Here is a 15904-nt window from a genome sequence, read left to right as displayed (position 1 = left end):
CAATAGAAAGAATAAACAAATCGGACTTCATCAGACTAAATAGCTTCTTCAAGGCAAATGAAAACAGGATTGAAACAAAAAAACAACCCACAACTGGGAAAAAATATTTGCAAGTCATATATCTGACAAAGGCTTAATATCCAAAATATATAAAGAACTCTGACAATTCAGCAACAAAAAATCAAACAACCCGATCAAAAAATGGGCTGGAGACATGAACAGACATTTCTCCAAAGAAGATACATGGATAGCCAATAGGCACATGAAAAGATGTTCATCATCGCTGACCATCAGGGAAATGCAAATCAAAACTACACTAAGATATCACCTCACACCCATTAGAATGACAAAAATATCTAACCCTAATAGTAACAAATGTTGGAGAGGTTGTGGAGAAAAAGGAGCCCCCACACTGCTGGTGGGAATGCAAACTAGTGCAGCCACTATGGAAAACAGTATGGAGATTTCTCAAAAAATTAAAAATAGATTGAGAGGATCCAAGATGGCGGCACGAGCAGACTTCTTTGTCTCTCCCCCTTCGAATCTACAACTAACTGGACATCCATCCCTTGACAAAGGATATCTATATAGCATCTCAGGACGTCAGAGAGACCCACACTGCTGTACATCGGAAGGCGGAGGGACTTCCCTCCAGGAGGAGGTGGAAATAGGTGAAAACTCTCCAACCTCGACCCCCGAACAGCCTAGAGCCCGCGGGCGGCTTTCTTCCAGCAGACGCCACCAGAACATCGCCACACGCCAAGGGCAGGAGGGAGCGCACACCAGAAGAGCAACGGTGGAAACAGGTGAACAGAGCCCTACCTAAGCCCCCTGCAATTACACCTGAGCCCAGAGGGAAGCTCCAGAGTTACACACCGGAGGCCGTGGGGAAAACCCCTACCCATTAGCGGAGAGGTCCTGCCCAGCATCCACAACGCCTGGGGGCCCCCGGAGAGAATCCCAAGTGGCACGCCAGCCCGCCAGCTGCCGCCGCTGGCTCCTCTGACCGGGCTTTCACCCAGGAGGGGATTGGGACTACTGAAGATCTCCTGGGAGAGGTCCGGGGCTGGGTGGAGCTCCAGCGGCTGGCAACACGGCCTGGGGGAGAAACTCTGAAGTTCCGTCCAGGAGGCAGGCAGGGTCTTTGCCTGCCATTACCAGAGAGGCCCCACCCAGCATCCACAACGCGGGGAGGGTCCCAAAGAGGAGAATCCCAGGCAGGGCAGCAGCCGACCAGCTGCTACTGAACTCAAGGTATCTGGCTATCACCCAGTCAGGGCAATGGGCTCCCCGAGATCCTAGGGGAGAGGACTGGGGCTGGGTGGAGTTCCAGTGACATGGCTCTGTGGCCCAGGGGGGAAACTCTACAGTCTCACAGAAGCCTCAGCGATAGCCTCTGCACAGCACTAGTAGAGAGCACCCATCTGGCAACCACAAGGCTGGAAGACCCTGGGACAAAAGTAGCATAGCCAGGGGAGCTAACCACAGACTGTAGAAAATGCCCATAGCTCTGCTGTGACCCATAGTGGACAAGCGAGATTTTGTGGGCGCCGACAGTGACAGAGCTGCAAATATAAGTGACCCTGCCCCTGGCCACTGGGAAAGCCCATAAAACCGCTGCAGAACATAAGGAGGGAGCACGTCTAGGTGGTCTGTAATAGTAGGCACCAGCAGTCTGAAGCCCCCCTGTGACAGGCTCCACAGCTGAAGAGGGAACCCACAGGATCACTGTGACTGCGTGGAGGGGCCCAGGCACAGTTAGCAACAGCTGATAGGGTTCCTGGTTGGTGCAGTATAAACAGCTGTTCCCCCACCACACCAGTAGAAACAAGGGGAAGCAGTAACTAAACTCTATCTCTATGTGGAGGCACAAATCTACACCATCAAGCAATATGAAAAAATATATTAAATCTCCAGAACAGAAGGAAAATGACAAACACACAGAAAATAATCCCAAAGACAATGAAATATACAACCTAAATGATGATGACTTCAAAACAGCCATCATTAAAAAACTCAATGAGTTAAAAGAGAATTCAGATAGACAACTCAACGAGTTCAGGAGCTATGTCACAAAAGAGTTTGATTTACTATAAAGAAGAACCAAACAGAAATACTGGAAATGAAGAACACAATAGAGGAGATTAAGAAAAATCTAGACGCACTGAACAGTAGGGCTGATAATATGGAGGAAAGAATTAGCAATTTGGAAGATAGGAATATAGAAATGCTGCCGCCAGAGGAGGAGAGAGAGCTAAGACTAAAAAGAAATGAAGAAACTCTCCGAGAATTATCTGACGCAATTAGGAGATGCAACCTAAGGATTATAGGTATACCAGAGGGAGAAGAGAGGGAGAAGGGGGCAGAAAGCCTATTCAAAGAAATAATGGCTGAAAACTTCCCAAACCTGGGGAGGGAGATGGAACTTCATGTGACAGAAGCCAAAAGATCTCCAAACTTTATCAATGCAAGTAGACCAACCCCAAGACATATAGTAGTGAAGCTAGCAAAAGTCAATGACAAGGAGAGAATACTAAGGGCAGCCAGGCAGAAGAAATTAACCTACAAAGGAACCCCCATCAGGCTTTCAGCAGATTTCTCAGCAGAAACTTTACAGGCTAGAAGAGAGTGGAATGATATATTCAAAAATCTGAAGGACAAAAACCCGCAGCCGAGAATTCTCTACCCAGCGAAAATATCCTTCATATACGATGGAGCAATAAAAACTTTCCCAGATAAACAAAAATTAAGGGAGTTCATTGCCACCAAACCTCCTCTTCAAGAAATGCTCAGGAAAACCCTCATTCCTGAAAAATCAAAAAAAGGAAAGGGACTACAAAACCAAGAGCAAAGGAGATGAGTAGAAGGACAACAACAGAGAGTAGCAGCTCTCCATCAGAACAGACTAAACCATGGGATCAGAAACAAAGGAAATTGAAGAGAACTGGAAAACAAGACATAAAATGGCAGCGGTAGGCCCCCACATTTCAATAATCACTCTAAATGTAAATGGATTGAACTCTCCAATCAAAAGACACAGAGTGGCAGGATGGATCAAAGAACAAGACCCAACAATATGCTGCCTCCAGGAAACACACCTCAGCCCCAAAGACAAACACAGACTCAGAGTGAAGGGATGGAAGACAATACTCCAAGCTGATAATGAACAAAAGAAAGCAGGTGTCGCTATACTAATATCAGACAAAGTAGACTTCAAAGTAAAACAGGTAAAGAAAGACAAAGAGGAACAGTATATAACGATAAAAGGGACTCTCCACCAAGAAAACATAACACTTGTAAATATATATGTACCCAACACAGGAGCACCAAAATTTGTAAAGCAACTCTTAACAGAACTAAAAGAAGACATCAACAACAATACTGTAATAGTAGGGGACCTCAACACCCCATTAACACCAATGGATAGAACATCCAGACAGAAAATCAACAAGGAAATTATAGAATTAAATGAAAAATTAGACCAGATGGACTTAATAGATATATATAGAACACTTCATCTAAAAACAGCAGGCTACACATTCTTCTCAAGTGCGCATGGAACATTCTCAAGAATAGACCATATTTTGGGAAACAAAGCAAGCATCAATAAATATAAGAGAGTTGAAATAATATCAAGCATCTTTTCTGATCACAATGCTATGAAACTAGAAATCAACTACAAGAATAAAGCAGAGAAAGGTGCAAAAATGTGGAGACTAAACAACACGCTACTGAACAAACAATGGATTACTGAAGAAACTAAAGAAGAAATCAAATATTATCTGGAGACAAATGAAAATGAGAACATGTCATACCAAATCATTTGGGATGCAGCAAAAGCAGTCCTAAGAGGGAAATTCATCGCAATACAGGCTCACCTCACAAAACAAGAAAAAGCTCACATAAGCAACCTCAAATGACACCTAACAGAATTAGAAAAAGAAGAACAAACAAAGCCCAGAGTCGGTAGAAGGAGGGAAATAATAAAAATAAGAGCAGAAATAAATGATATTGAAACTAAAAAGACAGTAGAAAGGATCAATGAAACAAAGAGTTGGTTCTTTGAAAAAATTAACAAAATCGACAAACCCTTAGCCAGACTCACCAAGAAAAGAAGAGAGAAATCTCAAATAAATAAAATTAGGAATGAGAGAGGAGAAATCACAACAGATACTAAAGAAAAACAAGGGATCATGAGAGAATACTATGAAAAACTATATGCCAACAAACTGAACAACCTAGAAGAAATGGACAAATTCCTGGACTCTTACAACCCCACCAAACTGAACCAGGAAGAAATGGAGAATCTGAATAGGTCAGTCACAAGCAAAGAAATAGAAACAGTAATCAAAAAGCTCCCCAAAAGTAAGAGTCCAGGACCAGATGGCTTCTCTGGAGAATTCTACAAAACATTCAAAGAAGATTTAATACCTATCCTTCTCAAACTATTCCAGAAAATTGAGGAAGATGGAGTACTCCCTGACACATTCTATGAAGCCAACATCACTCTGATCCCCAAACCTGACAAGGACAACACAAAGAAGGAGAACTACAGGCCGATATCACTGATGAACATAGATGCAAAAATCCTCAAGAAAATTCTGGCAAACCGAATACAGCAATACATCAAAAAGATTATACACCATGATCAAGTGGGATTTATACCAGGGACACAGGGATGGTTCAACATCCGCAAATCAATCAACGTGATACACTACATTAACAAAATGAGAAACAAAAACCACATGATCATCTCAATAGATGCAGAGAAAGCATTTGACAAGATCCAACACCCATTTATGATAAAAACCCTCAATAAAATGGGTATAGAAGGAAAGTACCTCAACATAATAAAGGCCATATATGACAAACCCACAGCCAACATCATACTCAATGGACAAAAACTGAAAGCCATCCCTCTGAGGACAGGAACAAGACAAGGGTGCCCACTTTCACCAATCCTATTCAACATGGTACTGGAGGTGTTGGCCAGAGCAATTAGGCAGGAAAAAGAAATAAAAGGAATCCAAATAGGCAATGAAGAAGTAAAACTCTCGCTGTTTGCAGACGACATGATCTTATATATAGAAAACCCCAAAGAATCCATAGGAAAACTATTAGAAATAATCAACAGCTACAGCAAAGTTGCAGGGTATAAAATCAACATACATAAATCAGTAGCATTTCTATACACAAACAATGAACCAACAGAAAAAGAACTCAAGAACTCAATCCCATTCACAATCGCAACAAAAAGAATAAAATACCTTGGGATAAATTTAACCAAGGAAGTGAAAGATTTATACAATGAAAACTACAAGACTTTCTTGAAAGAAATTGACGACGACATAAAGAGATGGAAAGACATTCCATGCACATGGATTGGAAGAATAAACATAGTTAAAATGTCCATACTACCTAAAGCAATCTACAGATTCAACGCTATCCCAATCAGAATCCCAAGGACATTCTTTACAGAAATTGAACAAAGAATCCTAAAATTCATATGGGGCAGCAAAAGACCGCGAATTGCTAAAACAATCCTGACTAAGAAAAACAAAGCCGGAGGCATCACAATCCCCGATTTCAAAACATACTACAAAGCTACAGTGATCAAAACAGCATGGTACTGGTACAAAAACAGGTCCACAGATCAATGGAACAGAATTGAAAGCCCAGAGATAAAACCACACATCTATGGACAACTAATCTTCAACAAAGGAGCTGAGGGCCTACAATGGAGAAAAGAAAGTCTTTTCAACAAATGGTGTTGGGAAAACTGGACAGCCACATGTAAAAGAATGAAAATCGATCATTCTTTTTCACCATTCACAAAAATAAACTCAAAATGGATCAAAGACCTAAAGGTTAGGCCTGAAACAATAAGTCTTCTAGAAGAGAATATAGGCAGTACACTCCTTGACAGCAGTTTCAAAAGAATCTTTTTGGACACTATAACTCCTCAGATGAGGGAAACAATAGAAAGAATAAACAAATGGGACTTCATCAGACTAAAGAATTTCTTCAAAGCAAGGGAAAACAGGATTGAAACAAAAAAACAGCCCACTAATTGGGAAAAAATATTTACAAGCTACTTATCCGACAAAGGATTAATATCCATAATATACAAAGAACTCACACAGCTTAACAACAAAAAAACAAACAACCCGATCAAAAAATGGGCAGAGGACATGAACAGACATTACTCCAAAGAAGATATAAGTATGGCCAATAGACACATGAAAAGATGTTCATCATCGCTAATCATCAGGGAAATGCAAATCAAAACTACACTAAGATATCATCTTACACCTGTTAGATTGGCAAAAATATCCAAAACCAAAAGTGACAAATGTTGGAGATGTTGTGGAGAAAAAGGAACCCTCATACACTGTTGGTGGGAATGCAAACTAGTGCAGCCACTATGGAAAACAGTATGGAGATTTCTCAAAAAGTTAAAAATAGAAATACCCTATGACCCAGCTATCACACTACTGGGTATCTATCCTAAGAACCTGAAATCAGCAATCCCAAGAATCCCATGCACCCCTATGTTCATCGCAGCATTATTTACAATAGCCCAGATGTGGAACCAACCTAAATGCCCAGAAAATGACGACTGGATAGAGAAGATATGGTATATATACACAATGGACTACTACTCAGCCACAAAAAAGGACCAAATTGTTCCATTCGCATCAACATGGATGGACCTTGAGGGTATTATGTTAAGCAAATTAAGCCAGACAGAGAAAGACGAACTCTGTATGACCCCACTTACAGGTGGAAGTTAACATATAGACATGGAGAACCGATCGGTGGTTACCATATGACTCAGCTATTCCACTACTGGGTATCTATCCAAAGAGCTTGAAGTCAGCATTTCCAAAAGTCCTATGCACCCCAATGTTCATTGCAGCATTATTTACAATAGCCAAGACATGGAAGCAACCTAAGTGCCCATCAACAGATGAATGGATAAAGAAGATGTGGTATATATATACAATGGAATACTACTCAGCTGTAAAACAGAACAAAATCATTCCACTTGCAATAACATGGATGGACCTTGAGGGAATTATGTTAAACGAAATAAGCCAGTTAGAGAAGGATAATCTCTGTATGACTCCACTCATATGAGGAATTTAAAAATGTGGACAAAGAGAACAGATTAGTGGCTACCAGAGGAAAGGCAGGGTGTGCGGTGGGCACAAAGGGTGAAGTGGTGCACCTACAACACGACTGACAAACATTAATGTACAACTGAAACTTCACAAGATTGTAACCTATCATTAACTCAATAAAATAAATAAATAAAAAATAAAAGCAAGATCCAATTATATACTGCCTGCATTTTAAATATATTTTATAAATGTTAAGAGGTTACCAATCCATTTGCACTATGTAGCCATATATCTACAGTTTGATTTAATAGACATAATCTCATCTCAGTAAGAAAAAACTGATACATTATGTTATAGAAGGACATCTTTTCTTCCATGGGCAGTGGCCTGATAACTTAGGGTAAGTTCACATTGTGGTATGTGGGCCAGTATCTATGCTTGTTTTTAAGAAGGTAGGGTGTGGGAGGGGGCATTTTATTATGTTTACCCAGCACACAGCATGCTTTCATAATGTATAAAAGGATGAGGACAGGAAAGAGGACAACATGAAAGGATAAGATTAATTGGACGACTACAGGAAATTTCAGGGAAATGCCCTAAATTTTCACCATCTTTCCAACAAGAGTAAAATAGAAGGGAACCTTTGCCAGGAATCTGTTTTTAACCACAGGACAGTAAAAACAGAGAGAAAATAGGTGAACCGGATACCCCAAATCATGCCTATTGATAATAAAAAGGGAAAATGAGAGTTAAGAGAGTTGTAGTATAATTTGCCCTCTGTACTTTAAGTGACACCATAGTTCAGATCAGGGAAAAGCAATCTCTTTCGTACAAGGTGTATTCTGTCAACAATTGGAGAAACTGAAGAAAGATGTTGCTGCTCCATTTGAGCTTTATATAAATTCAAGGCTGACACTTCCCCCAAAGTGAAAGGAAAAACTGGGTAACCCAATGTAGGGAGACTTAGAGAAAGTAAGACAAGGCAGAAGTCCTCTGTAGATCAAGTGACTAAGTTACAGCTAAATGCCTTCTAAAGATCCTAAGCAGGCAAAAGGGCATATCTACCTAATGAGGGAAGAAAATACGGAAGCTGGTTATGCATTTTTTCTTTAAGCTGCTGCCACACTACACTAACCTGTAACATGCAGTAACTTGCTGTTTGGACATCTCCAGTTCTGTCAACATAACTCTCCATTAAGTCCACTCCATCTTTAGTGAGGCCTGTTAGCAGTATTCCTTCCAAATTTCCAGCCTCTTTCATTTCATTGGTCAACTTTTCGATGTATCTATTTAACTGGAAAATTCAAAACGATTTTTCTGAAGCAATACATTTTACCAGATATTTTGCACTACAAAATTTCTACATTTGTACCAATTTTACTCTTAAAGGAAAAGAATTTAAAACAAAAGCCTTTGCAAAAGTCTAGATATGTGATCTCTAAGAAGTCTGCATCTATTATAAATTGCAACACAGTATCCAAGAATTTAAAATACTTTTTTAAAAAGGCTAAGGCATTCACTATGTTTTGATAATTATTCTATAAAAGAACTAAAAGAGGGTTTACTAATTTAATTTTAAAGAGAACTGTCCTCATTTTCTGCAAAGTTCTTTCCATCTACTATAGCCAGATGTAATAGACTCATAGAATCTGAGTTGGAAGGGAACTTCAAGATTATCAAAAATACATAATAAAAAGATCATCTCTTGTAACATCTTCCCCACTTCATCCCACCCCAAACTCTAGCCAAGATTCCTCTATATTCCCCTAGCACTTTCTGCTTATTATAGTACTTAGCACTTTTGTATTACTAGCTGTTTATGTGCATTTCTCTCACTATATACATAGCACATGCATTCAGTACCTGTTTATTATATTAGAAAATGAAGGAATCCTTTTATGGCATCCCTAATAGGTGAGTTTAACATCTTTATCTACTGATTAATCTCATTCCCAAAAGCAGAAACAAACTAAAATATTAAGTCAGCATTCTTAAGGAAATCTAGTTACAACACATTTACAATATCGTGACCTAATAAACTATAACTTTACTTTTCAGAAGGATTTATATATAAATCTCACACATACATATTTATACATAAAGATTAGTTTCTTAACCCAGTGACAGTAAATATTATTACTTCAAATAAAGAATTAAATCAGTTCTTACCTGACTATCACTAAGGAATTTACAAGCAAATGCCACTCGGTCACGTACAGCAACCTTGTTTTCATACTGAAAAGAAGAGAAAGAGCAAGGAGTTACTTGTAGGTGCTATGAGTTTTAAATCTTTGCAGCCTAAGTGTTTTATATACCTAATATGCAATTTTATTTTCAAATGTATTAATAAGTTATTGTGTATACACTGGCAGAGCTGTTGATTGCCTAAGATGCCATTTTTAATTTGTCTCTCAAAAAACTCAGTGCTGAGATTATTTTCCTTGAAAAGTAAAGATTCACCTCTTAAATACTGACCAATTCAGTTTTAAAAAATTCCAGTTCAGTCTTATATAACTCCAACATAAAATAAAAGCAATGATGTACAGTTTATCAAATTTAAGGTGCCATCTAATCGTTCCATCATAGAAATTAGTTGTGGGAAAAGTGAGGAAATCTTTCCTTGGCTGCTAAGTTAATCAACAAATTTAGGAAATCTGTGAATTACCAGTGACTATACTAGTGTGAATACACCAGTACAGAATCTAGAAAGAAAATTAATAAATGTTTCTAAATACAAAGCAATAAGTTTTAAAACATATCCTTTTAAGTAAATAGGCATACTTTTGTGGCTATAGTAAAATACTCATATAGGTGGTTTGTGGCAAAATTTTCATAGGCACGATAAATAAATTTTTGTATACTTGTCAATATTATAAAACACTATTTTGAAAAATGTTCACTATAAATGTGGAAAGGTACAACTTTGTGATAAGTAAAAAACAGTTTAAAAATGAAAAAAAGACCTTATTTCCATTGAAGTCATTCTCTGAAATAGTTTTCCTCCTTTAAACATAAGATTACTTCAGTTGATACCTATCTTAGTGTGTTTTCTCATTCATGAGAAAATGAATATGGTTCTGCCCTAAAGAGGGAAGATGTTTGGTACAAACTGAATTTAACTCTTAGATTCAGGTGCACGTGTTACAATTTTGATCCTAGAAAGAGTTATAAATACTATCTGCCCCATTTTACAGCTGAGAAAGCTAAAACCCAAAATTTAACTGACCAGCTAAGGTAAGTGGCAGAGCAAGAAATCAGGTCTTTATCTTCTGATTTCCCAATTCAGTACTCTTCACTAGATTACAACTTAAAAGTTTTTTTTAAAAGAACATTAATTATAATTATTTACACATAAAGTATAACTAGGTACACTCTTGAAACAGTTTGGAAATATGAACTTCCTACTCAAAATAATGTATCCCTTACCTAACAACCCAAATTTAGGTATAGGAAGAGTATTATAAGAGGTCACAATTTAAAATACAGAAATTTAATATTTAGACAATATACTTCTCTACCAATTTAAAATTTGAACAATCTACTTCTTTTTCTAGCCTTCATCATTCTCTAACATTTCCTGAAAGCACTGTTTTATTTCTTCAAGGTACAATATTTAAAGTCTTCTGTTTAAAAAAAAAGTAATAACAATAAAAACAAACAAACAAAAAACCCAACATCCTCTTGGATATTTATTTGAAGTTGCAGAAAAGCTCAATAGTATTTTATTAAAAGTAATGGACAAAATAAATAAACTAAGGAATTGCCAAAATGGACACTAACAACATTTATTAAAATTTTCATTAAAATACCTCAAGAAGTACATGTTTCTATAAATTCGTAGGGACTGACATTTAAATCAATTATTCAAGAAATGTATATTTTATAAGAAATGTCAAACACAGAAAAAATTTCACATTAGAAAGCTCTTTGTAGTGCTAGAAAGCTGCCCAGCAATGCGAAAAAAGTTGTGGTACTCATGTGAAGCTTAACACGCAATACCTGAGCCTGATAGCAAATCTCACTTAATTCTTTCTTCCCTACTTTGTGATAAAAAACCCACTTGGTGATGTGGTCACAGGTGATTAAAGCAAGAGAGGAAAAAACAGCAATGAAAGATGAAATAATAAAAAAATAAAACAGTCTGTATAAGTAGTGTGATCATATAATTTCTCTTCCAAACTGGGACATGTCTGAGAATGACAAATACTAATTCAGACAAGATACATGGTCATTCTGACCATAACCGATCATATTTTGGTTTACTTAAACAAAAAAACCCACACACACACTTGTGTGTGTGTATGTGAGGAAGATTCACTCTGAGCTAACATCCACTGTCAATCCTCCTCTTTTTTTGCTTGAGGAAGATTAGCCCTGAGCTAACATCTGTGCCAGTCTTCTACTGTGTATGTGGGATGCCTCTACAACATGGCCGATGAGTAGAGTAGGTCCTCACCCTGGATCCGAACCTGCACACCAGGGCCGCTGAAGCGGAGTGCATGGAACTTCAACCACTCAGCCACAGAGCTAGCCCCACAAACACTTCTGAAAAATTCTATTTCAATACAAAATTTATGCTTATATAGTTGTAGAATTCTGGAGCTGGGTTCTTAAGCTAAAGGATGAAATCCTATTCCTTCTATGTCTGCAGATTACATTATTAAAACTATTAAAAAAATCAAGTTCAGTTTGCTACCAGCTAATTAACTTTAGGTTGGGGATCACATTCAAGAAGAGTTGCCCCAAAAATGTTTAAGATAGTTTATTTTAAGTAATATAAAAGGCATCAAAATATAGTAATATTTTATGCAACAGATATTTGAACATTTTAACAGATAAAAACTCCTATCTTTAAAGGAAAGTCTTGTGAAACAGAAATTTTCTCACCAGTACTCCATCATAAGATCCTGTTTCACTTGTCAGAAATGCAAACATGACACAGAGATACGGGTTGTTTAATTGTAATCGTAGAGTGCTGCACATTTCTCTCCAAAGTGAGTTCTTCTCATCCGTACAGCCCGATAAAGCCATTGCTACCACGTTAAGATTCAGATCACCTGCAGGTTAGAAACAGCCAGCTAATCAAAGTCATCAAAGCTTAATATCTCCTCCTTCCAGTTCTTAAACCATAAACAAAGATGAGAGGGTGACTTTTACCCCTAGAAAAATAAGCCCACTAGAACAAGGGTTTTGATTCAGACTAGAAAATATGATAAGCAGCAGAAGCAAAAATTTCCATTCTTTCAAAACCTGTACCCACATTGCAAACCCTGTGCAGGACAAGTATATCTTTTAATTTTCAGGTCCTCATTCCAGGCAGGTTCCTATACAGTATGTTACCGTTTAGGGCCTAAATGAAGAAAAGTGAAACCATCCTACCAGAACCATTGCAAACTTTATCAACAAGTTCACAAATGTTGTGATATTTCAAAGGATTGATAGTAAATATTACTGTATCTCAGGAGGCAATTTTCAAAATCTTTTCTTCCCCGATTCCTAAATATCCTAATGTACATACTTATGTTTATGTTTTAACTGCAAGGTACTGAAAGCCAATATTTCAGCTTCCTTATATTACTATACTTTAAATTTTCCTAGGACAAAATTAACTATCAGAATTACCACAGAATTGTATTTAGACACATTTGCAACAACACATTTGTTACCGATAGTCTTTTAAACATTTGTCCTTAGTAGTTTATCTGGCTGCTGCTAAGCTGTTAACTTGGCAGTCAGCCCTATGGCTGCCTAGCCTTCTGACACAAGCATAGCTACCAAAGAGGAAACTAAATTCACCTTTAACTTTTACTCTTAAGTATTTTCTACATTTATTATAGCAGCTTTCTTATTCTGTTTCTTGATCCTAATCATTTTCTTTCTTTTCCAAATAAAATGGCACTTCTCACTTTATGTTAATAGCCTTGTTCTTCATTTCTATAAACTTTCCCCAAGTTACTTCGTGCTTGCTTCCTCTTCCTACTCTATCAAAATAGATTTAAAATCTTTTAAGATTAAACACCACCACCACCACGAACAACAAAGCAATTAGCTTCTTTGAATGCTGCTTCTTTGAAACCACTGAGTCAGAGTTTCCTAAAAGTCAACAAATAACCATCCAAAAGACAAAGTATAAACTAAACTATACTCAAGTCTTTGCCATAAAAATGCCTGCCAGCTAAAGTAGTCCTAATCTCCAAGAAAATATTTTAAAAATGTATCTTTAAAAGAAAAAAAATTGAAAATGGACACATTTGAGCATTCCTTATATTAGAATGATAATCAAGACATATTTTCTTTTATACAGACATAAACCAACACATAAACAAAAGGGATGGGCTAACATTTACTTTCGTAGCTACAGTTCTGTGCTAATTTTGCTTTCAAAATATTTACATAAAAATACTGATAAGATTTTTGAAAATTATCAGCATCTTTTCTTTAAAGGATTCTATGAACTACAAGTATCTTAGAATATAACCTAATACCTTTTTCTGAAGATGCCCCCTCATTCAGGATTTGGATTGCTCGTCGAATATCCAAGTTGAACAACGCCACAGCAGCAGCTCTCTCCCATTCCTCTTCTTGCACAAGGGAGTTCAAGAATGGCCCCACATCCGCATCTGTTCCTTTCTTTATCCACCCACAAAGCTGTAAAGCTAAGATTCTCTCTTCATTTAAATTCTGAATATCAGTTTGCTTATCCAGTCCACTCCAACTATGTCTGCTGCTTTCCACCATTCCTAAAAAGAGAACCATTTTTGTATTAATTGCTTATTATTTTTTGAAATCTATTTGGAAAGTCAGTTTTACAGAGAAGTATTTCAGCATCAGATTTTGAATATGTGACTTCTCAGCCACAATTTTATGACAGCATAAATATAAAATATGCCACAAACAAAACATATTTTACATGTTGCTAATTACAATAGCTTCTCGAGTTATCAAAAACAGCTACTGGAACAAGAGTGAATGGTCCATGGACCAAGCTGAGTCACTGCTTCAGAGAAGCCTCCCTGACCACCTAACCTAAAATAGGCGCCACCTGCTGTCATCTAACTAAGCATTGTTTCCTCTACTTCCTTCAGCACTAACATAGGCTCCCATGTTTCACTTACTAATTTATCTTTCAGTCTTATCTCTTCTCCAACTAGAACATAAGCTCCAAAAAGGCAGGCACCTTGTCTGTTTTATTTCAAAGGTATCCCCAGTGCTTGAGATCCAGCAGACGCTGCTGCTCTCTCTCCTTCCCCTACTTTCTCCATCTGTCTGTCTGTCTTTCTGTTTCTGTATGTATGTGTATAAACCTATATATGAAAAAATGACACCATAAACATTAAAGTACTTTGAAAGGTTAAGGTAAGTACTAAAGCTTAAATAGAATGGGACTGATCTGAAGGTGATTTCCCCCTTATTAAATCAGGAGACTTTATATTCTCATTCTCTTTTCATAAGGAATCTAAATAATTCTTGTAGCATTATTTAGATTGCAATTAAGGCAGCTGATCTTAATAGCAGGATAATTTCAGTTAGGATGATACTTCATGTCAAATAAAGGTAAAACAAAGACAACAGTTAAGGACTCTATTAAATGCAACTCAAATTTTTAAATGTTTTAGAGACTCTTACCATCAAAATTGCCACTATGTAATTATCTATAGTTATTTTAGCAAAAAGGATTTTCAGAATAAACTGAATTAGAAATTAGGTAGCTAAAATGTCCAACATTACAAATGTCTTGTATTAGCAGTAATTTACATTTGTAATTTACAGTAATTCTACACTTATATAACTACGATACAGTAATTATAAATTTGTAAATAACTACATCACTAACAAATACATAGGTTTTAAGAAATAATTTAACTTGTCTGGTAGGCAAATGGGCTTGTGCTGCCCCCTGGTAGCCACACCCTTGTATAATCCCCTCCACTTGAGTACAGGTGGAATCTATGACTTGCTTCTAAACAAGAGAATATAGCACAAGTGAAAGCATTTGCAGGTGTAAGTAAAGTTATTCAGTTGACTCTGAGTTAATCAAAAGGAGATTATCCTGTGTGGGCCTGACTTAATCAGGTGAAACCTTTAAAAGAGAGTCCGGAGGTAAGAGAGGAGGAGCAGGAGAGAGATCCTCCTGCTGGTCTGAAAGTAAAAGTTGCCATGTTGTGGGAGGGTCTGTTAAAAGACCATGTGGCAAGGAAGCCTGAGCTGCCTCTAGGAACTGAGGGTGGTCCCTGGCTGATAGCCAGCAAGGATACCTCAGTCCTACAACCTCAAGGAACCAATTCTACCAACAAGTAAATGAGCTCGAAAGAGTACTCCGACCTCCAGAAAGGAACAAAGCTTGGCCAACATCTTCATTTTAGCTTTGTGCGACCCTGAGCAGAAGACCCAGTTAAGCTGCGCCCAGACTCTGGACCCATGTAACTGATGGGACAATAAATGCAAACTGTAGAAAACTAACATACTGTACAAAGGTGACTATAGTTATACTCAGTCTGATAAGGCATTAAAGCAATAAACATAAGCAAAAATGAGAAAATACTAACAATAAAATCAGTTGTCATTTGCAAGTCAAATATGTGTATATGTATAATGCAAAACATTATTTCTTAAAATTCATTTAGTTTAAGTAACTGGAAAGAGTAAAAACAGTACATAGGAAAAGTCTAAACTCTCCATCATACCTAATTCATACTTTTAAATAACTTGTTTGATTATACGATGTTAGGTTATGGCAAAAGTCTACAATATTATTCATATTAGGACACATTTTAAATGAT

The 15904-nt window shown here is 37.3% G+C and overlaps 1 protein-coding gene across 3 annotated transcripts in view; it reads right to left on the bottom strand.

The window, feature by feature from the left end:
- MIOS (meiosis regulator for oocyte development) overlaps positions 1–15904 on the bottom strand; it is a 45613-nt gene that overhangs the window by 17763 nt on the left and 11946 nt on the right. For all 3 annotated transcript variants that reach the window (XM_046669798.1, XM_046669800.1, XM_046669799.1), the window contains 4 exons: positions 13610–13864; positions 12012–12181; positions 9294–9359; positions 8260–8418 (listed from right to left, as the gene is read on the bottom strand). In XM_046669798.1, coding sequence (XP_046525754.1) covers positions 8260–8418; positions 9294–9359; positions 12012–12181; positions 13610–13864 — 650 coding nt within the window. The remainder of the gene's footprint in view (positions 1–8259; positions 8419–9293; positions 9360–12011; positions 12182–13609; positions 13865–15904) is intronic.

This window comes from Equus quagga, chromosome 8, assembly GCF_021613505.1.
Source record: "Equus quagga isolate Etosha38 chromosome 8, UCLA_HA_Equagga_1.0, whole genome shotgun sequence".
NCBI lineage: Eukaryota > Metazoa > Chordata > Mammalia > Perissodactyla > Equidae > Equus > Equus quagga.
The sequence above is the reverse complement of the archived record's forward strand: the minus strand, read 5'-3'. Positions and strand labels throughout refer to the sequence as shown.